The 14,622-nt window shown below is 54.8% G+C and overlaps 6 protein-coding genes across 6 annotated transcripts; all 6 read right to left on the bottom strand.

Annotated features, from left to right (window-relative positions):
• Positions 1 to 1,200: 1,200 nt before the first annotated feature.
• IAQ61_001288 (uncharacterized protein) lies at positions 1,201 to 2,245 on the bottom strand (the record flags this gene model as incomplete). Its single annotated transcript, XM_066095045.1, has 3 exons — positions 1,201 to 1,626; positions 1,683 to 2,012; positions 2,063 to 2,245. 3 exons carry the CDS (start codon positions 2,243 to 2,245, stop codon positions 1,201 to 1,203), a joined length of 939 nt encoding a protein of 312 aa, XP_065954893.1.
• Positions 2,246 to 3,486: 1,241 nt separating this feature from the next.
• IAQ61_001287 (uncharacterized protein) lies at positions 3,487 to 4,962 on the bottom strand (the record flags this gene model as incomplete). Its single annotated transcript, XM_003842442.2, has 1 exon — positions 3,487 to 4,962. One exon carries the CDS (start codon positions 4,960 to 4,962, stop codon positions 3,487 to 3,489), a length of 1,476 nt encoding a protein of 491 aa, XP_003842490.2.
• A 62-nt stretch (positions 4,963 to 5,024) lies between these two features.
• On the bottom strand, positions 5,025 to 5,420 carry IAQ61_001286 (uncharacterized protein; the record flags this gene model as incomplete). The annotated part of the gene is made up of 1 exon (XM_066095044.1): positions 5,025 to 5,420. One exon carries the CDS (start codon positions 5,418 to 5,420, stop codon positions 5,025 to 5,027), a length of 396 nt encoding a protein of 131 aa, XP_065954892.1.
• Positions 5,421 to 5,544: 124 nt separating this feature from the next.
• IAQ61_001285 (uncharacterized protein) lies at positions 5,545 to 6,633 on the bottom strand (the record flags this gene model as incomplete). The annotated part of the gene is made up of 2 exons (XM_003842441.2): positions 5,771 to 6,633; positions 5,545 to 5,661 (listed from the first exon to the last, which is right to left on the bottom strand). Exons 1-2 carry the CDS (start codon positions 6,455 to 6,457, stop codon positions 5,545 to 5,547), a joined length of 804 nt encoding a protein of 267 aa, XP_003842489.2. The 5' UTR covers positions 6,458 to 6,633.
• A 523-nt stretch (positions 6,634 to 7,156) lies between these two features.
• Positions 7,157 to 11,070, bottom strand: IAQ61_001284 (uncharacterized protein; the record flags this gene model as incomplete). The annotated part of the gene is made up of 4 exons (XM_066095043.1): positions 7,157 to 7,264; positions 7,352 to 7,987; positions 8,040 to 10,796; positions 11,068 to 11,070. 3 exons carry the CDS (start codon positions 11,068 to 11,070, stop codon positions 7,682 to 7,684), a joined length of 3,066 nt encoding a protein of 1,021 aa, XP_065954891.1. The 3' UTR covers positions 7,157 to 7,264; positions 7,352 to 7,681.
• Positions 11,071 to 12,276: 1,206 nt separating this feature from the next.
• GEM1 (ERMES complex Ca(2+)-binding regulatory GTPase gem1) lies at positions 12,277 to 14,335 on the bottom strand (the record flags this gene model as incomplete). Its single annotated transcript, XM_003842438.2, has 3 exons — positions 12,277 to 12,426; positions 12,519 to 14,236; positions 14,326 to 14,335. The coding sequence occupies 3 exons, from the start codon at positions 14,333 to 14,335 to the stop codon at positions 12,277 to 12,279; spliced, it is 1,878 nt and encodes a 625-aa protein (XP_003842486.1).
• Between the last annotated feature and the right edge of the window lie 287 nt (positions 14,336 to 14,622).

Raw genomic sequence — 14,622 nt, 5'->3', positions numbered from 1 at the left:
ATGTATAACAAAAGTATTCAAGTCCAGGATCCCATGATGTAATTTTTGCTACTTGCAATTGTATTATCATTCCTTTAGTGTAAATCCATTAAACTTGGCTTCATTACCCATAAGCGCCATTCCAAGAAATTGAGGCCGCAACGCTAAGTAATTCGTGCTACAGAGGTATGATTCGCATCACCCCCAATCCCCGCGTCCTAATTCCGTCCTAAACAGCCTGACGAGCCTCCTTGATTGTTTGAAAACTCTGCAACAAAGGGACTCTATATTTCTTGTTATTCATGGGTGCCATTAACGATCTTGCTGTTGTTGTGATACCTGCGTTACGGTATGTGTAACGACACAGGTAGGTAGGAACGTCCGAGAGGGGTCCGATACGACTCAAAGGCATATGGGAGTGCGCGTCTGTATGGCGATTGAACGAATTGATTCCTACACCTATAGGTCTTGTACGAAAGGACAAGAAGAACTTGTCTATCCATCTAGAAGCATAAGGCTCCTTTTATATGTGGAGGTAGAGGGGAAGGGTATTTAAAACCTTGGACCCGAATCGGGGCCGTATCGGCTGTGAGGCTGTCTTGGCTACACCGGTCTGAGATGGAACGAGGGTTGCACTCGTTACAGTATGACTAAGATAAAGAGAAGGCTACCTGACCTTACCACCGTGCCCACGAGATGAGCTAGATGTTGAACTCGGCAATGCAATTTCCTTGCGTGAGCGTGGGGGCCCAGGCATCATGCATGGGCTCCGCGGCCAGTGTAAGCGATCATCCTCATGAATGGAAAGCGGCGGCAATACATGGGCCAATCCTGGTCCGCGGAGCTTCTCCCCGGATGTAAAAGATTTCCGACTCTGAGATCAAGTCCGGGCATTGGGACGGCATTTGCTGGGCAGTGTTCTAGAGACACCATGTTGGATGCTTGGAGGAATTATGGAAGAGAGTGTGATGTATTGGTGTAGGAGGATGGCAAATGGGGAAATGTGGGAATGTTAGATTGGAGTTTTGTCTGAGAAATGCTGTGTTTGTGCTTGTGGATCTAATCAAACGAGTAGCTCTAATTTCATGCTAAACCGACTCCGGAAGTGATGGGTTCCCTAAAGTGATATGCAATAACCGACTTTGGAAGTCATGTGTGCCCTAAAGTGAAGCGTGACGTACATGAATGAAAGTAAATTGAGGAGTCCTATGCCCGCGATGCTCACGCCTGATTAGACATCATCTCTACCTCTGAACTTTCGTCTATGCTCTTCACCCGATGTGCATCACTCGACTTGCCAATTGTGTTCCCGAGCGCCGGGAAGCAGAAGCCTGGGTGAAATACGGTGAGGACTAGCACGGCCATGACAATCATGACTCCCTCCAGGATGATGAAGTCTGTCTCGTTGCGCATGAGCTCACTTCTCCAGCCACCCGTCAACTCGGGGATACGGTAAACGCAGCGAATGAAGATGCTCAGGTAGGCAACGGTGATTGCGAAGACGAAGCAGCGGAACAAGGTGTTGTGAAGCAACGCGCTGGCTTCGGATGTAACTTGAGTGCGACGGCGGTACGTGCGGATTGCATATTCGGTGCAAAAAAAGCCGAAGAACGCAAGAATGACGACTTGAAAAACAACACCGGCAATCTATACAATGGCCAGTTAGAATTTCTCGGAGACTTATTCAAGCAGCAGATACTTGCCATGAGATTGGTGCCGACGTCCTGGAGTTCAGAGCCACTGTCTGCAGTCGCAGCAATGCCACCTCCAGCTCCCTGGAGCAGCAGTGAAACGACATCGCCGGCGATGAAGATGTACGTGTACCAAGCAGGCTTAAGACGAGACCAGCTCTCCCCACAGGTGATGACGGCATGCTTTAGTGTGAGATATATGCCCGCAGATACAAAGGCCGGGGAGATGATCAAACAGCAAATCTGCATCTGAAAGCCAATGCCATCAAAAGGATTGTTGTAAAGCATGATACGACCAATATATCCAACCAGCTCGCCCAAGCATCCGAGTCCTAGAGCAATCTATTCCTGTTAGACGGGTGGGCATGTAATTGGGCCATGTGCAGACTCACCAGGTACGTCCATGTCTTGTATCGAATTCCCAGGACAAGCTGTATGACGAGGCAAACCCCGAAGAAACCAGCAAAAAACCCATTCGCCCCAATACTGGGATAATACCCATAAAGACTGCCTTCCACCGGACAAAGTGGGCCAACATCCTCGCAGAATGCGGGAGCTGGAGGTGGAACTGTCATGATTGTTGGTCTCGGTCGGATTCTAATGCGAAACAGTAGCGAATGGATGTGTCTAGGAACCGGCAAATCTAGAACCGGCAATTGTACTGTATAGGAATTGATAAAGATTTCACAAAGCGACTGTAAAATGTATGGCCTAACGACACAATCTCCCAACAGACGCCATCACCACCTTATACCTTCCCAGAGTCTCCCAACAAATCCATATTGCTTCGCTCCACGCACCACATCACAGTCAGAATCTACGCCCATTCAACGCAGTGTCGGCTGTGCACATTGCGTATGCCCATCCCGTACTACACCCGACACAGTCGTAGATGCGACATACAGCTTGTACGGTACCGGTGGTGGTACATGTCATGCATGATTAGTGGCACTCAGCCTCACAGGCTACGTTCAGGCAGCATTGCAGAGCAAGATGACGTGTTTCGTATTTTTCGCGTCATGCACCAGAGAGGGAATAGTTTGGTCTGGATTGGGTGGTGAGATTGAGGATGATTGGTAAAGGTTGGATATCAGATTTAGGTATGGTAGTACGGTAGGCACGTCTTGTGTCCCGTTTACATATCCGTTACCTACCGGTACCTATGGCAGGCGTTACTAAAGTCTGTGAACCAGGTCCGTCTGATAAAAACACTATACCCATCAACACACCATCTCTCCCAAAACAAAACCCCCCATGATATCGACATCCCTTGACCAGCACATCTTAGAGTAAATGCCTCCCAAACCAAACTTCAAAACAACCTCAAGATTTCCCAACCCCTTCCCACCCCTCTTACAACAACCAAGCCACATCCCCTAGGCATCCCGCTGACCCCCCACCACAACCACAACCACTGCCCGCCTAACCCGCAACTGCGCCCCCACCGTCTTACTGAATCCCATGCAGCCATAGCATAGCATACCGTTCATACATGTACCTGCGTACGCGTACCTCGCACAAAGCAAGACCCGAGTAATGAGTTCTAGAACACTGGCTCCAGCGCCGTCGGAAAAGTGCGATATCAGCGACGATAAGATACGCAAACACCAACAGTCCAAGCAGCTCAGATTTGGCCAAAATGGATGAATAGAAGGAGATTTTGCCGAATAAATAGTAGTGTCTTTTTTCGAAAATTCATCTCGTCGTTCCTGTTTCCCGATAAAAAAAAACAAAAAAAAACTTCATGTACAGAAACAACCAAACCCCCTTCCTCCCCCCCAAAATCTCACACAATCTCATCCCTCCCAAAACCCCCCTAATACTCCAACGCCTCCTCAAACAACCCCCTCAACTGCTCCCTCTCCACCTCCACATCCCCCATCTCCAAACTCGGCGCCAACATGAGCACCCTAGCCTGCGGAATCGTGCCCTCGACCAACCCATCCAAATGCTCGCGCCCAAACCCCAACGCCTTCAACCCCCGCGGCTGATCCCCCAGCCCAACCAAAAACTCCGCGAGCGCCTCACCCAGCACCTCGCCCGCACTCTCGCGCTTGACGTTGGAGATGTCGACGCCAAAGGCCTCGGCGGCGGCTAGATGGCGATCTGGATTCGAGGCGCCGGTGAAGCGGAAGACGGCTGGGGCGGTAACGGCGACGCTGACACCGTGTGGGATGATGGGGTGTTGGACGTTGTAGCCGGCGTGTTTGTAGCCCGGGTTCTGGCCTGAGATCGGGTAGGACATGCCGTGGCAGAGATGGACGCCTGCGTTGCCGAAGCCGACGCCGGCGAGGGTGGCGGCGAGTAGCATTTGGGATTGGGCTTCGTGGTCGTCGGGGTCCTTTACGGCGCGTGGGAGATACTTGACGCAGTCGCGGAGGGCTTGGAGGGAGAAGATGTCGGAGATTGGGTTTGCGCCTTGGTAGGCTGGGCGGTTGAGGGGGTTTGTGGGACGTGGGGTGCGCTCGTAGTAGGGGATTGCAGTCCATGATTCGAGGGAGTGGCAGAGGACGTCGAGGCCGGAGGAGGCGTGTACGGCGGAGGGCATGGTGCGGGTGTTCAAGGGGTCGACTATGCCGAGGGTGGGCTTGAGATTGCGGTGTGCGATGCCAGTCTTGGCTCGCTTTGAGACGAGGTCGAAGATGGCGGTTCCCGTCGTCTCGGACCCGGTTCCGGCTGTGGTGGGGACTGCGATCAGTGGGAAGAGCTTGGAGGGAATCGGTAGGCCTTTGCCCAGGGGCGCATTGACAAAGTCGAGGAAGTCGGCTTCGGGGAATGTGGTGTAGAGGTTCATCAACTTGGCTGTATCGATGACGCTGCCGCCGCCGACAGCCAGGTACGCATCTGGCCTCCACGGCTTCGCAAAGTCGATTGCCTCTTTGATACTGCCATCTTTTGGCTCTACCCTGACCTTGTCGTAAATCTCATAGGTGACACCTTCTCTTTCGAGGCCCTCAATCACCTGCTTCATCGCATTGAGCTTGCGCACATTGCCATCCGTCACCACCATGACACGCTTGGAGCCCATGTTTTTAAAGTCCATGCCTACCTCCTTGGTACATCCGGGGCCAAAACGGATAGCTGAAGCAGCCATCTCAAACGCATATTCCTTTTGCTGGCTGTGGTCCAGTGGCGTTGCCAGGTGGCGACGTGCTTGCTGGACAGTGGATGGTGTCTGGTGGTAATGGGGGTGGGAATGGCAGGGACAAGATGGAGGATGCGTGAACTGCACTGTCCGCAGGAGATTCATTGCCCGCATTGCGCGCGACGGCGCTATCCGTAATGCTGCCATGGTGTTTGCGTGCCTCGGGGTGCGGGGGCTACACGTTGGAGTGGTGATTGTTACTGACAGCTTCAACGACTATGGCCAGCTTGATCGCCAGTTGTAGTACGGTAGCTATATGCGTGGACAAGGCCAGAATCCGACATGAAGCCAAGAGGAGAAAGGTTCGGAAAGAAGGGCTTCCTGGCTTGCGAGAACAACGGCTCCCACGCGTCCACAACCTCGGATGATGTTGGCGCGGGCTGGAAGGGGGGCATGCCGGGTTGGTGTGGGGTTGGTGTGGGGTTGGTGTGGGGTTGTTCTGGGGCGGGCACGTTGGGGGTAATTGGTTCCCAAATGCATCGACGACGACCTCGGCGATCACTCGCCTTTGTCTCTCTCTCGACGTGCAATTCCCGGTAGTCTGTTGGATGGACAGGTTGAACATGATGTCGTCTCGTAAAGATCAGCTGATCTAGGCTACCCATCGCTCTATTACAGTCCCTAGTCTGCTTGCCGACTGATGTGAGATCAGCTTACCTACATCGGCTACAGTCTACCACAAAAATCTATCCCATCAAACACGGCACAGTGAAGCCAGAACAGAAAACCTCAAGCCTTCCTAACAAGCCAGCCCAACTCCCGCACCTGCTCCTCCCCAAGCAACTGCTCCAATCGCCCCATAGTCAGGAAATCATGATCCGCATACTCAAACCCCGGTACAACAGTCTGCCCATGTGCGTTAGCCAACCCCGTCCTTGGGTGACTGTGATGCAAAACAAGCAGGAAACGAAGACGAGCAAGAAAACACCACATTGCACAAACACAACAAACTCACCTCACTAATCAACAACCGCGCCTCATCCCCCTCTTCCCCACCCAGCAAGAAACTCGCCTTCCACTTCCCCCCCTCAACAACCCACACCGCCCTCTCCCCCTTGGCAACATTGCTACCCACCACAAAACTCTCCACCCTGATGCCCGCCTTGTCCCCCCGTCCCCCCTCGTCCTCTTCGTCCCCGTGAATCAGCACATAGCGGCCCCGGCCCTGAATCACCGTATGCACCGTCCTCGCTTTGTTCCGGTGGAAGTGGCCCTGTGGGTTGTTGCGCGTGAGGAGGTAGTAGATGCTTGTGCTCGCGTTGCGGACGGCGTTGTTGCCGGAGAGGGGGAGGGTGGATGTGGGGGTTGTAGACGCCGTAGGTGTAATCGCCGTCCCATCCCCCCCTCTCCCCGCCTCCTTACTGGTATGCAAAAATGGATTCCCAATCACCAACGGACTGCGATCAATCTCGGCAAACCAGCCTCCCTCGACATGCTCGACGAGGCCCAACGCCTGCACCACAGCCTGCGTCCCCTGCGCCTCTTGCACGCCCGGCCGCGGCGTGAATACCGGTTCGAGTTTTGCGGGGAGGTTGGGGATGGATGAGGGGGGCATTTTGTTGTTTTTGTCGTTGTTGTCGTCGTTGTTGTCGTTGTGATTATCAACATCAATATTAATAACAGGACGGGTGCGTGTGGACATGTGTCTAGCTATCCCAAGTAATTAGCCCGTAGCTCCAGTCGTATCTCGCAAATCCAGTCCCAACAGGCCGCACAGCCCACGCTCAAACCAGCACCCGTCTTAAGAAAAAAGTGTCCAGCTTGTGCAAACGAGGGTTCAAGTACCCTAATCCGCGACGAGAATGACGAAAATCCAAGCAAAAATGACGAATATTCAAACTCATAAGCTGACACGAGGATGCTGCACGGAGCTAGAAACGACAGTAGCTGTATTACCTATTGCACCATAGCACATCACCATCATCATCATCATCATCATCGTCGTCGTCGTAATCCCTCACCACCGCACCCCCATCTTCGTTAATCCAATCCACCTCGTCTACCGTAGTCTACCCAAGTACCCAGCAAACCCCTCCCCTCCTGCTCTAGCAAGACATGATACAACACCTACACATCAAACGCTACAAACCCCAAAGAATCCAATAACATACCGTACGAGAAGTACAAGATACAAAATACAAACAAACAATTCAAAAACAACGTGGATGGAAATAAAAGTGGGAAACAGAGTGCCCATGTTGCCCATTAGCGTACACCACATCATCCATCATCCATCATCACCATGATCATAATCACACACCACCACACCACCACACCCCTCCCCTCCCTCCCCATCTTTGTAAATCCTCCCCTCCCTCCCCATCTTTGTAAATCCAATCCATCTTCTCAAATCCTTTCAAATCCTTTCAAATCCTTTCAAATCCTTTCAAATCCTTTCAAATCCAGCCCGATCCCATCTTACCCAGTCCACCCCAGTCCACTCCACTCCAGGTACGCACCACCATGCCCTACCAGCCCCGAGCCCAACACAGCACACAACCCAAAGAATCCAAATCCAACACATGACATCAAACACAGGATCAAACACACGATCAAACACACGATCAAACACAAGATTGAATAGACTAGACTACACAAAACCCAACTGCATAGCCACACAGTCCGAATCCCAGTCCGAATCAAAAAGAGTCCCTGTTCAAATCCCACTCGACATTCCACTCCCGGCCCTCGCAAACCATGCATTTACCATTTACATTCACAAATCTACCCTCTACAACCTCCACTCTTAGCTCAACTTCTACACAAAAACTCCGCCCCAGTCCCGTACCCAAGTCCATCCCATCCCATTCCAGTCCCTCCCTCCACCCATCCATCCGCACGAGGTCCAAATCGACAATCAGCGACGCTACCACATCTCATCCTCTGCCCTCGCCCCACCCTGCTCCGAGTCCGGATAATGCTGAAACCCGCCCTTGCCACCCTGGCCCAGATAATTCTGCGTATTGGCCACGCTGTAGCCCTTTGCACTTGCGCCTCCATTGGCGCTGTAATTCGAGTGGTGCGAGTCACGCGGGTTTTGATTGTGCGCGCCAGCGCTAGCTTGGGGGACTGTTTGCTGTCCGTTTGGCGGTTGCGCCTGCCTGGCGTCTGGGGGCGCGTACGTCGGCCACTCGTTGGAAGCAGAGTCTGGTGGCTCACTTTGCTGCTGCTGCTGCGAGAGGGTCAGTGGGATAGTCACCACAAAGCTAGGCATTGCCAATTACCTGCTGGTACCGCTGATACTGAGCAAACTCTTCAGGTTGGGCTGGCTGCTGCGGCTGCGGCTGCGGAGATTGTGGATGGGGCTGCGGTTGCAAGGGCTGCTGTTGAGGAGATGGCTGTTGCGATTGCTGCGCTGCTGGCTCCTTCTTCTGCGCCAGTCGGGCCTGCTTCGAGTTGCCAATCGAGATTTGTGGGTGCATCTGCTGGACCTTGGCGAGATACGAGTACATGAAGTTACTGAGGAGAACCTGCGAGTACAGCTCACGACGGGGGTTGGCGAGCTTGATGTGTGCCATGCGGTAAATCGCTCGTTCTTCCAAAATGGAAAACCTGGTCCAGTTGTAGTCAATATCGGGCTTCAGGATCCGCAATGGAGGCTCAGGTGACAGTCCGCGTGAAGTAGTCTTCTTATGTCCCGCATCCTTGTCGCTCTTCTTCTTGCCACCACCAAAGATGGTGGACAGTAAACCAGGCTCCTTCTCTTTCTTGCCGTCGCTAGACGTTTTCCTGTGACTCTCCTTCTTGCGCTCCTCCTCCAGCTTGATGGACTCCCGATCCAGGACCACGCTTTCCCGTCCCCGTCCACCCCCTTGGATAGAAGTCTGCAAAAGATCGAGTCTTGTATCATCGTGGCCCTTTTCCTGCGGTTTGCTGAGCTTGTTCTTGACCTTCTTCGCACTTTCCTTTTCCTTGTCCTCCTTGTCCTTCTTGTCTCGCTCCTTGTCTTTGTCACCACCGACCAACCAGCCCCAGCTCGTTTTCCTTGGACCTTCGGTCGAGTCCTTTTTGTCCTTGGACTTCTTGTCCGACTTCTTCTCTTCTGGCAGATTGGGAATGATGGAGAGATTATCTACGCGATTCCCATTTCCTGGCAGTGGCGAGGGATGAGAGACGAGTTCGTCAAACGATTGCGCAGGTTTGATGGGAGAGGCTTGGGCGGCTTGGGCGGCTTGGGCATGGCGGTTTGAACGATTCGCAGTCTTCTGCTGCGGCTGTTGCGGTTGTATCGGCGACTGCTGCTGTAGAGGCTGCTGCTGTGGCTGCTGAGGCTGCGGTGGAGCCTGTTGATGCTGATTAGGATTATAAGATTGTGGCTGGTTGTAGGTGCGAGATCCAGTAGGCTGTTGTTGAATTTGTGGTGGCGGCTGCCGCGAAGAATGGCGTTCAGGTAGCTGATACTGCCTTCTTTCTTGCTCCTGAGGTGGTGGTGGTGGTGGTGTCTCGACAATCTGAGGTACTTGTTGTTGTTGCTGTTGTTGCTGAGGATTATAACCAGGCAAAGGAGCAGTGGTGCGTCCATTGGACGCTATCCTCGAGTGGAACTGCCGAGGTTGCGGCGAAGTTCGTTCCTCGGGTTGTGGTGGTGCAACCGCTGCAGGTCTCGAGTGGTCCTGCGCGGAGCCCGGTCTCTCCGGCTCCACTCCGGGGGGCGATCGTCGTCGTTGTTGTGGGCGTGAAAAATTGGACCCGGAGGACTCAAAGGCACCGTTGGGAGGCTCCGAATGGGTGCGTTGTATCGGCAGAGGTGGAGGGGTCTCGGACGATGTGTAGACTGGCGAGGTCGAGGGCGACTCTTCCGTGTCTGTGTCAGCCTGCCGACCTGATGCCAGACGTCGCGAGAGGGGCGGCCCTCCCTTTCGTAGACTTCCACGTCTATAGTTGGTGTGTGTCGAGCGCTTCAGCGTGCCCAGGCCCGTGAGTTTGTTGCCGCGTACAATGGGCATATCGCCGTCTGCGCTGCCCGAGCGCTTCGAATCCCCGCTCATCCGTTCTATCAAGGCTGCTGGATCCTCGTGCACATGCTCAATCTCTTGCAGATCTGGCAGCTTGCCATTGGCTTGTGCGCCCGACCGCTTCCTCTCGAGTCTCTCAGCACCATCCTTGTAGCCTGAGCCGGTGTCAATCTGTCGTGACAGCATCGACTTCTTCCTCCGCAGACCGCCGACCGAGCCCTGGCGACCCATGGGGCCGTCGGGAGAGAGTGTGTCTGCATCGCCCGACCGTCGTCTGATCTTGTCGACCTTTTCCTCAATGAACGTCTTGAACTCCATGGGCGCGAGCTCTGGATGCAGGCGGGCAGGGACCCAGAATAGCTTGGATTCATCGTCGTCGTCGGTTGCGGGCGGCGAGCCTGGTGGTGAGCTGGTGGACTGGAAAGAGGGTAGGTCGGGGTCAGCATTGTTGACGCCCATGGACATTCGGCGGATGGCCTGCAGGTTGCTGAGCTCCTGTGCCAGACCGGCCGGGCTCGATTCATAGTCCAGGTCGTTGAGGGGAAACTGCTGCGAGGCCGTGTCCGAGTTGGAGCGAGACAATGGGGGCGACATGTGGCCATTCGAGGGGCCAGCCCGGCCCATGGACGTCTGCTTCTGCGAATTGTTGGCGGCGGCGGCAGCGGCAGCGGCAGCGGCAGCAGCAGAAGCAGTGCCGTTGGGGTTGGTGTGTGTGGTGGTGGGCTGGTCAAGGGTCATCTGGGGCCGAAGGGGGGATTTGGAGGGAGGGCTCCCGGGGAAGGGGTCGAAGGGCTCAAAGGCACCCAAGGACTGTATCGAGTCGCCGTTGGGGCTGGGAATGAAACTAAGCGGGCGGGAGATGCGCTTGGAGGACTCGGTATCACTATCGCCGCCATACATGTCGCCTATGGCCTCGGTGACATGGTGGTTGTCATCGCTAATGGATATCTGTGGTACGTGTCCTCGAGCGCGGGGCGGGTTGCGCATCTGATACAGGCGGTCCAGTTCTCTGGCACGGTTCTGAGCCTATGGGGCGCAAGGTCTTGTCAGCAGGAGCTCGTTCAGACGACGAGGACGACGAGGAGGTGGAGGTGGAGGAGAAGGAGGAGAAGGTGCGGGCGGGCGTTCATCGGGAGTATGCAGTGGGCGGGGGTGAGCCTGGAGAGGACCCCAGCAGCGCAGCCGCAGCCCGTCTTTCTAATGAGCTTGCCATGGGGAGGGGTGGGCGTGGAAAACAGACGACTGCAGCTGGCCGACACGGTTGGCTGGGAGGCCCAGCTGTGAGGGTGAAACTCACCATGGTGGGCGAGGAATGCGGAGTTTGGCTGTGGGCGTTGTGCAGGTGCGGACCACGGATTCCTCAACTCAAGACTGCCTGCGCCCGAGCAAGCGAGTCATCGAGCGAGCAACAACAGCAGTGGAGTAGCAGTAGTAGCAGTGGTAGTAGCAGTAGCAGTAGTAGTAGTAGCAGTAGTAGCAGTAGTAGTACAGTACCAAGTACCTACTCTACATAATACGTACGAGCAACGGCGGAGAGGCGGTGGTGGCGGCGGCGGCGGCGGCGGCGCAGGCGGAGACGACAGGGACAGCAGGGACGGGCAGTCGGCCAGCTGGGCGCGGGCGGACAGGGCAGTCGAGCGGGCAGCAGTCGCAGTCGCAGTCGCAGTCGCAGTCGCAGTCGCAGTCGCAGTCGCAGTCGCAGTAGTTAGGAGCAGGAGCAGGAGCAGGAGCAGTACCAGCGCATGGGCATGGACAAGGCTGCAATAATAGAAACCAAAGAGAGTAAAAATAAGAAATGAACGAACACACACCCACACACACACACACAGTCTCTCTTTCTCTTTCTCGCTTTCACTCACACAACAAAGAGGCAGAAGAAGAAGAAGAAGTAGTAGTAGAAGAAGAAGAGGAGGAGGAGGAGGAGGAGGAGATGCGAGCAGACACAAGCAAGTGTGCCACTCGTCGTCGGAGTTTGTCGTCGTCGTCGTCGTCGTCGTCGTCGACAAGTCGACCAGTCAAGTGAGGGTGAGAGGGTGGAGAGGCTAAAAGTTGGTCCCTGCCCGCCTAGAGGCTTTGCCGCCGACGGACTCCAGGGGCTCCATTCAGGCCGCGAGAGAGGGTAGATTTGCATCTCTGTTCCTATACTCCTAGTACTACTACAATCACTCGAGAATACCCTGTTATCTACAACCATCATGCAATGCAGTATACTCATAGCAGACGTGAATCGGATCAAGACAATCTTTCCTACCAACACCCACGGCCAGGTGGGAGGGCAAAGAGCCAGACACAGGGGAGAAGAAAACATGGCCAGAGACGCTGAAGTGGAGTGCAAGACCAAGCCACAAATCAGGCACGCACTGCACTGCACCTCATGTTGCCTGCACCCACCCATCGATACCTCTCCCCTCCTGCACCACCAATACAGAGCCGCCCTCTGTGTCCATGATGGTCAACACAACAAGAGTGCAGAAACATGGGCATGAGAGTGCAGGACACCGACTCGCTAAGACCCACGGTTACGCTTCCAGATGAAAATCGCAGAGGCAACGGCACACGTGACAACGCCAAGGGCGAGGTACAGGTTCAAATAGTCGTACTCGTCCTCTTCCGGCTTGGGAAATGCCGTCGATGGGTGGGTTGCACTTTCCGCCAACTAGATTTGCCCCTGTCAGCATGGCCATTGCCATTACCCCTCACTCTCACCCTCACCCTCACCCTCACCCTTCCCCAGGGAGAACCACTTACGTGTACAAAAAGCTCCGAAATGCTGTTCCACGTAGCACTCACATGAAGCGGTGGGGCCATTCTCAGCGCACTCGTATATCCATCCGGCTGTTGCTCGCACCGTTGCATCGTCTTGTCCTGGTCCGCCTTCAGCGCTACATAGACAGCCGGCAGCTCGTCGAGCAGCGGATATTTCTTCCGGAGCTCGACAATGTGCGCAAAGCTGTCGGGGTCACTCGAGTCGTACGTGTAACAGAGCAGGTCGCAGGCGTCCAGCTTGGCTTGGTTCTCCAGAATCGCCGGCTCCAGCTCACCCAGCTCCTCCAAGATGAGGTAGCATTGCTTGCCCCCCTTGAGCTCGACGCTGTTGACCGCGGCCTGTGGTTTGATGGTCGGATGGTAGGTCCTGGCAAATGGGCGCTGCAGGAATGCGGATAGCAACGAGCTCTTGCCACTGCCACTCGATCCCAGGACATAGCACAGGAAGACGTTCCGTTCCACCCGACCGGGTCTCTTGCGCCGCTTTCGTGCCTTGGTCACCTTGAGCGCACTCGTCGTTCCGCTGCGATCCCCACTCTCGAACCCAAGATAGGCCAAATATTCAAGCGTCGTCTTGGGCTCTTCAAACGTCGTCATGCTCCATTGGGCAAGCCAGCCCTGCAGCGTAATGTGCCCAGCTTCGTTGCGTACCGTGCAGGATGGGAAGCCAGAGTCGGTCCATGAGAGCGGTATGCCCGGAGTCGGGGCGAATAGATTGGCCAACTCTCGGTTGTTCAGACCGCCATCATTGTCCTTGTCAAATTTGAGGAACAAATCCACAAAGAACCGATATCCAGCGGGACTGAGCTCTGCCGACGAGAACTGGGGGACATCAAACTTGGGATGGAGAAAGGTATCTTGCAGGCTCAGACTGTCGGTGTAGTGGAATTTACGGAGAATGATCCAGATGGTCTCGTGGCGGCCCTTTTCTGCAAACATCTTGTTCAGCAACAGGAAGCCCTTTTCGTCCATGCCCCGCTCTCCCGTGGCACCTGGGGCAAAGCGCTCCATGGACTTTTTGATATTGGACAGATCGTCCTCGCCCAAGGGCTTCTCAAAACACTTGATTTGAAAATCATGAATCTCCTGGTCGTTCCAGTAGCCATCCTTGTCCGTGTCGCACAGGTGGAAGACGCGTTGCAGGGCAGAGACGGCGGCAGGCTTTAGTGCATTCTCCTTGGAGTCGTAGAGGGGGGCTATAGGATGGGTGACGGCCTTTTGGCAGAGAAAGAAGACCTCGTTGATGTTGTGGTGTTCTTTTGCACTCGTCCGTATGCAGGAGTCAATCTCCTTGAATTCATTCATGACCGGAAGCATCTCCTCTGCGACTACCTGCGAGGTGGATCCATTCGAGGCCAGCTCACACTTGTTGGCACACAGTACGACGGGCACATTGACGCCGAGGGAGCGGAAGTAGGGCATCCAGAACAAAGCGACGCGCTCATAGCTGTAGTGGTCCGAGTATACGAGGAGGATGACGTTGGACTTGCGCAGCTCTTTGCGGAGGACATGGCGTTCGTGTGGCAGGGCCGAGGTGTCGACAATGGTGGTGGTGACATTGTCGGGCGTGCCCAAGGTAGGCGGCAGGGTCACCTGGGGCAAGACGGGCTGAATCTTTGCCGTGACGAAGACATCCTTGACCAGCGAGGTGATGATGGAGCTCTTGCCCACTCCGTCATCACCGCAAACACAGATGCGGACTGGGGAGAGGTTAACGGTGGGGGGATGGAGGAAAGCAGGAGCATGCCATCATGGACAGGACGAGGACGAGGACGAGGACGCGACATACCGGTTGCCATGAGGAGACGACGACATGGTTACTGCATTCCTTTTGTTCTGTGATTGAGGTGGGATGTGGGATGATAACGTGTAGAGGACTAGGATCAGGTGGAGTATATCAGTATGGAGCATGGGGAGTTCAAGAGGTGAGTAGTAAGTAGTCCTAGGCAGGCAGACGCCAAGCGGTGTGGACAAGCAAAACGCGGGTCCAGTGACTTGCAGCTAGCTGGACTGGACGGGGAGCTGTGTAATGCGATGACGGGCAGATTCGCCGAGGGAAGGCACGTGGCAATCGATGGCATCACCG

The sequence above is a fragment of the Plenodomus lingam genome (genome assembly GCF_022343315.1).
Source record: "Plenodomus lingam strain CAN1 chromosome Unknown contig_12, whole genome shotgun sequence".
NCBI classification, from domain to species: Eukaryota; Fungi; Ascomycota; class Dothideomycetes; order Pleosporales; family Leptosphaeriaceae; genus Plenodomus; species Plenodomus lingam.
This window is presented reverse-complemented; position numbering and strand designations above follow the sequence as displayed.